The sequence below is a fragment of the Platichthys flesus genome, chromosome 12, assembly GCF_949316205.1.
Source record: "Platichthys flesus chromosome 12, fPlaFle2.1, whole genome shotgun sequence".
Classification (NCBI taxonomy): Eukaryota; Metazoa; Chordata; class Actinopteri; order Pleuronectiformes; family Pleuronectidae; genus Platichthys; species Platichthys flesus.
This window is the reverse complement of record NC_084956.1, coordinates 7,219,684-7,225,764: the sequence shown is the minus strand read 5'-3', so window position 1 is coordinate 7,225,764 and position 6,081 is coordinate 7,219,684. Positions and strand designations below refer to the sequence as shown.

General features: G+C 41.7%; 1 protein-coding gene across 1 annotated transcript; it reads left to right on the top strand.

The window, feature by feature from the left end:
- Positions 1–491: 491 nt before the first annotated feature.
- On the top strand, positions 492–5,768 carry ubac2 (UBA domain containing 2). Its single transcript, XM_062401322.1, has 10 exons — positions 492–651; positions 1,684–1,808; positions 1,996–2,115; positions 2,465–2,571; positions 3,517–3,640; positions 3,757–3,804; positions 3,919–4,027; positions 4,854–4,996; positions 5,152–5,298; positions 5,526–5,768. Exons 1-10 carry the CDS (start codon positions 621–623, stop codon positions 5,631–5,633), a joined length of 1,062 nt encoding a protein of 353 aa, XP_062257306.1. The 5' UTR covers positions 492–620; the 3' UTR covers positions 5,634–5,768.
- Positions 5,769–6,081: the final 313 nt, after the last annotated feature.

Sequence of the window (6,081 nt, the reverse complement as noted above, 5' to 3'; positions counted from 1 at the left end):
CGTTTTCACATGATCATTATTCCATTTATATATATATATATATATATTTATATTTATTTATTTTTTACATTCATTACACTTGAGTATTGCATGTGACTTATTATTACTCACTGATGCCTATGTTTGACTCTCGCTGCTTTACTATTTCTAATTTCCCCTTTGTGGGACTAATAAAGGATTATCTTATCTCTTCTTATCTTATAATCAGGAAATGCAGAATGGGGGGGGGGGGGTGGTTTAATCTAGTTGCACATCTTTAGCAATTTAATAAAATGAATAAATTATTGATGTTCTAGATGAATTGTTGTTCCTTCATTGTCAGTGACCATGTGTACGGTTGTGAATATGTTTTTCATGGAAGTTTAACAAAAATATGTTTTGCATCCACAATGCAGAGCAACAGCGCCCTCCTCAGGTCAACCACCGTGTCGGATTAGCGGATTGCGATTCAGCCTGTTTTGGTCTATTCGGTCTCCCGTAGGACACCTCCTCCTCCTTCTCCTCCTCCCCTCGCAACATGGACCCTCACCCCAGCTCCTCTCTTCTGTTCCGCTGTTAGCGTCCCTCAGTCCCGGGTGGTTCACGGTGTCCATCTGAGTCCCGTGGCTCCTCCATACGACATGTTCACCACCACCGGCTCCCGGGGCCTGTGTGAGTATATCCCCGCTGTAGAGTTAAGCCCGAGCCGGGGCTGTCGCTGCCCTCCGCCCGCGGCTCCTGTCACTTCCACCCGGCTAGCCCGGCTAGCTGCTGTTAGCTTCGCGCCGTCATTCATTTCCTCCAGGCTGTGTCTGTCTGTTCCAGATTCCGTCAGCTGGTTAATGACCCGGCGTTTGTTTTCCAGACGAACTGATTCACTCAGTGGAGGTGTTCATGTTGTAAATGAGCTAAATGCTTCATATGGAAATGCTATCGACTGAATGTTAGCTTATCCCGAGACAGCGCCTCCTCTGAGTACAAATCATCTTCACTGATATTTAATAAATCACCAGTATGATATAAGCTTTGGAGGAAGTATTCACATCCCTGACTGGGTACAAATACCACTGCACCTCAGAGCCTTGTGTTGTAGATCAATACATACACACAGGGAATCAGCAGCATTACATCTTTATTACTAATGAATGATCCGTTAAACAACACTTGATTGTTTTCATTGTAGCTTAATCAGTTGTAATAATACGTTGTTTTACAGCTGCATTGAGTTGATAGTTGAGTCTAACAACAGACAATTAATATACACGTATATCAAGAAAGGAAATTGTGTGGTTTGGGATTTTTTTAAAGTCATAATGATAATAATAAACATACATTTCTTTGGGTTTCGGGCAAAACAGCTCACTTTAACACGTCACTTTGGACTCAGAGTAGTTGCCAATACACCCAATAACTCATTGACTGATCGAGAACATAATCAGCAGATACATAGATCATGGAAGTTAGAGTTATTTGCAGCCCTTCTTGTTTTGGTAAAGTAGTAAGATAGCAAGAACTTTACCTCAGTTCATTTATTGTTTCACTCATTCATGCTCTGCCATTAGTATCTTAAAAAATCACTTGGTGTGATTTGGACACACTGTTTTTTTGTACATAGAATGAAAAGAAACAAGTGAAGTAGGTATAACTATTTAAATGCAGTGCTTGAGTAAACTATATCTCTTGAACCCCTCTTGTTGTGTATAGATATGGCTCCGCTGTCTAAAGGCCTCCTGCTGGTTCTCAATGGGCTGACAGTGATGCTCACCCTGCTGCCTCAGTTCCAGGAACTGTTTGCATACAACATACAGGCTGTCGTGGAGCAGCACCAGGTACGTCTTCACTATCTGTCCTGCTTTACACACCAATAGTCATAAGCAGGCCATGCTGATGAAGACCATGCAATGTATTTGAAAGTTCTGAAAAAAATGTTTAGTGGACTTTGACTTTAAAAACAAATCTCAAGCAGTCGTAATGTTTTGCATTCATAACGTGTGTGATAAATCCTTTGTGCTGCAGGTGTGGAGGTTGTTGTGTGGCCGGCTCGTCTGTGTGGACCTGAAGGATTCCTTTTGTACCAGCCTGCTCATTTACAACTTCAGAATCTTTGAGAGGAGGTTTGGCACCAGGAAGTTTGCTGTGAGTATCTGAATCCTTGAATTGATGGACGTGAACATACATTGATGCACGGAAAAAACTGATTTGACTTACTGCAATTCCCCTTAAAATCTGGACTGGACGGGTTTAATGTGTTGAATTACTTCTTATTCAGTTACCTTCATGAACAAAAGCCATACACTTGTTACAGGATTAAATGTATAAGCCTCAGTCAGAGACTAAAATACTTAACTTCCTCATCTGGCACAAAGTAGTTCTCACTAACTTGCTTCATGACCAGAATTTGAGACAGATTTTTTCTGAAATTAATTGTTTAAAAACATGTATGTAGTTTTCTAACCATCATATATGTTGCATCTCTTAATTGCAGTCCTTCCTGTTTGGCACGTGGTGTTTGTCTGCGCTGACGGACTTCTTGCTGGTGCAGGCTTTCCAGTTTCTAGTTGACTATGAAGTTGAAGAACTGTCCACAGGACTGTAAGTAGCTTGGTCGCTCAAGTAGCCACAGACTACGTCCCCACTTATATGTTTACTGTTTTGTCTGATATCCACACTGATCCGGAGTTTTGAAGACTCCAGAGACTTTTGGAAACGCTGCTGTAGTTTGAAAACGTTGACATTGCGTTTTGGTGTGGACGGGCACCAAAATGTTGCTAAACCAAGAATCTTACTTTTCACAATTCCTCATTATTACAATGTTCTGCTAGTATGCAACTACCTACTAAGTTGAATATCTGTTTCCTGTTAACACCAGCAAACAAGTCCAGCACACTAATTGGTTATGTGATATGTGTTTTCCTGTGTTCCAGTATGGATTTATATTATTTCTGAAGCAGTGCTAAAACACAAAAAAAAAAAATTTTTACATAACAGTATGAATGTGCTTGATCTCTGTTAAGGATAAAGCTTTTTGGCTCCTTCGATTATGAAAAATAAACTGGCTTGTATTCAGTTAGGTTTATATTGTACGAAAGTAGAATATACACCCCATGTGTCATTAATGGAGAAAATCCTATTTCACCTCCACCTATCAGCATGTTAGCCTTGGGCAGTATCCATTTTCTGAATTACATATATCCCTTCCCCTACATCATTTGGGGTATATTGCATGTAAATGATGGTGGACTGTGACAGTAGAATACTATCAACTGCCACAAAAGCATGGAAATAAAAAGATTTAATGAAATAATAGATTATTAATCAGAGGAGGTGAGAAAGTAAATACTTCCTCAAGCCCAACATTATCTTTCCTTGATTTCCTGAAATACTTCCTGTACCACTAATCAGTTTAATGTTATAGTGGTTTGTATTAAGCGACATGAAAGACAATCTGATAATCAGTGAAGAGTTTGAAATGCTCGTTCTTTTGTCTTCTCGGTTTTCCTGTGTCATCTCCATCCGGTTCCCCTTCTCCTCTCCCAGGCTTGCTCCAGTCTTCGCTCTGTTTGTGCCTTTCTACCTGTCGATCCCAAAGTTGCCAGTCACTCAGGTCCTGGGCCAAATTCAAATCACCAACAAGACTCTGATCTACATAGTGGGCTTGCAGGTAAATCCCATGTTCTACTGCTGTGAGCCACTGTGTATCTGTATTCCTTGTATTTTACTGTTCTTTCTCTAATTAGTGCAATCTTCATGGTTTCTTTCTTGTACTCTCTCCTCCAGCTGTTGACCTCGAGCCCATTCATGTGGCTTCTTGCTCTCAGCGGACTGGTGAGTAGCCAAATTCCTCTAGTTGTTTTCCAGGTATTCAAGAATACCCCCAATATTATTATGTTTGTCCATTTCCATACTAAATGCATGTTTTTTTGCGACTGTACCATCCAGATCTCAGGCGGGCTGTACTACTCCAATGTTCTCCATTTACAAAAGATCCTCTGCGTACCTGCTTGGATGTCTCGTATTGGACGGTATATTCTGGAGCCAGTCTTCTCAAGTGAGTCCCACCTGTAGTTATCACATTCACAAACCCATGTTGCCGGGCTTGATGCACTGGTGTAGTCTATTTATCTGAGGAATAATAACTTAATAATCTCCACTTTGAACACTTCTTTGCTTAATCATTTGAAATCCTCTTTCTGTTTTTTAGAGTAAATCTAATGTTGAAATTATCTGTTTTTTAAAGGCTTTTTCTTCTGGTATACTTTAGCCATTTTTTCCACTTTGTCTCGTGAAAGTTTTGTGGACATTTGTTATACTAACTGAGGCTAATGAGCTAAAGCAGCTCATACTCCTAGTGTTGTAGACATCACTTATTAACCAAAAGGAAATTACTTGTTTTCACAGTTGTGTTCATTGTAAAGAAGGAATTCATGGGTCAGCAATATCTTTATTTAATAGTTGAATGAAGTCAACCAGTATTCGTTTTTGAAAGTAGTTTTTTGTCTGTCTGGGTGATGTGTTTTTTCATTTGAATGCACCCATTACTTTATTCTCTCAAAGTAAAACATTAACTTACTCCTCCCGTCCAATTTCTAATGTCCTGCACGGTCATTGAAAGTCTTTCAGGTGTGAGAGAGTGTGATTTCCTGTGATTAGTCTGAGCTGAGAATTTGAGCAAGTTTAAAGCGTAAGCTAGTTTGATATTTGCTATGTTTCTATTTTAGATATTAAATCTATTGTCATAACTAACAGCTCTTGAATCCTGGCAACACCATCTGTGGAGGAATCCTGTTTTAAACACACTCTTCTCTTCATCTACACGTTTCTTTGTCTGCCGCTGAATAAATATGTTATGAAAGTTATTACCTGTGTTCTTTAAGCCTCCCAGCCAATCAGCGAGACGCCTCCTGGGATGGGGGCCACTCTGGACATCCAGAGGCAGCAGAGGATGGACATGCTCGACCAGCAGCTGCTGCTGGCCCAGTACAATGAGGCCAGGAGGAGCGTCACACAACAGCCACAGGTACGTCAGCACACACCTAGTTGTCACTGCTTGTTATGCACTGTCTGATCCCCATGTCATCTCTTTAATTACCTCAAGCATCAGGAATTTTGACAGGTTTTGCAGTCGTGTCATCTGCACAATCTCTACATGTTTGTGTGTCTGTGTGTGTGCAGGGTGGGTTGTTGCAGTGGACCGGGTTGTTTCCCTCCTTGAGACAAAGAGGACCTAACAGACCCCCAATGCAGCCCCAGCCTCAGGCCCAGACTCAGCCGTCAACCCAGCCGCCGCTGCTGGACAACGTGCCTGTCGCAGAGGACCAGGTTGGTGTTTACCTTGAAAACAATAGTTAGTGCGAGGTTATTTTCTGTAATTAATTTATTATATGAACTGGATGATTCAGAGTTTTTATACACCGACAGACTTCTACCTCTTGTCTCTATATCTCACCTTATATTTACTTTGTGCTATGGAACCATAGGAAAGATTCCCAGGTGATGATTAATCGGCTGCTTCCGTCTCTTACTCTATGTTTTCTTTTGTCTCGTAGGTTGCACTCTTAGTGGAAATGGGCTTTTCCAGGACCGATGCCCTGGAGGCCCTCCGAGCTTCAAACAACGACATCAACATGGCAACCAACTTCCTCCTGCAGCACTGAGAGCGAGAACCAGCTCAATGAGAAAAACAGAGGTGAAGGAGGACAGACTGAGAGAGCAGGGAGAGAATCAACCAAAGCAGAGGAGGACAAAACAGAGCACAGAGAAAAAATGTCGGACAGAATGAAAGAGGGTGAACACAGAAGAAAAGGAGAGATGACAAAATATAATTTGTATAGATCATCTGCTGTGTCACTGCCTCCCTCAGGCAGTGTTTGGCTGACCCGACCTGAACCGAGCCTGACAGCAGGCTGATTAATGAAGAAGTGTGAAGCACAAAGTAGGAGACGTTTGTTTCATACCTTTTCCGATGGTCATCAATGTGTGAAACAGGCGTCATTGCTCAAGGCAGAGAAGTTAGACCTCTGGCTCCGAGGGAGGGGGGGGAGCATCCGTCCTCAGTCCAGTGGAAGAGATAGAAGTGGGAGAACGGATGCTGAGGCTAAACTG

What these genes read in the sequence shown, in the direction of transcription:
- ubac2 (XM_062401322.1), top strand. Translation starts at nt 621, where the DNA reads ATGTTCACCACCACCGGCTCCCGGGGCCTGT. An exon ending in TCTGGAGCCAGTCTTCTCAA is followed by an intron (nt 4,028 to 4,853) that starts GTGAGTCCCACC and finishes GTGTTCTTTAAG; the next exon opens with CCTCCCAGCCAATCAGCGAG. An exon ending in TGCCTGTCGCAGAGGACCAG is followed by an intron (nt 5,299 to 5,525) that starts GTTGGTGTTTAC and finishes TTTGTCTCGTAG; the next exon opens with GTTGCACTCTTAGTGGAAAT.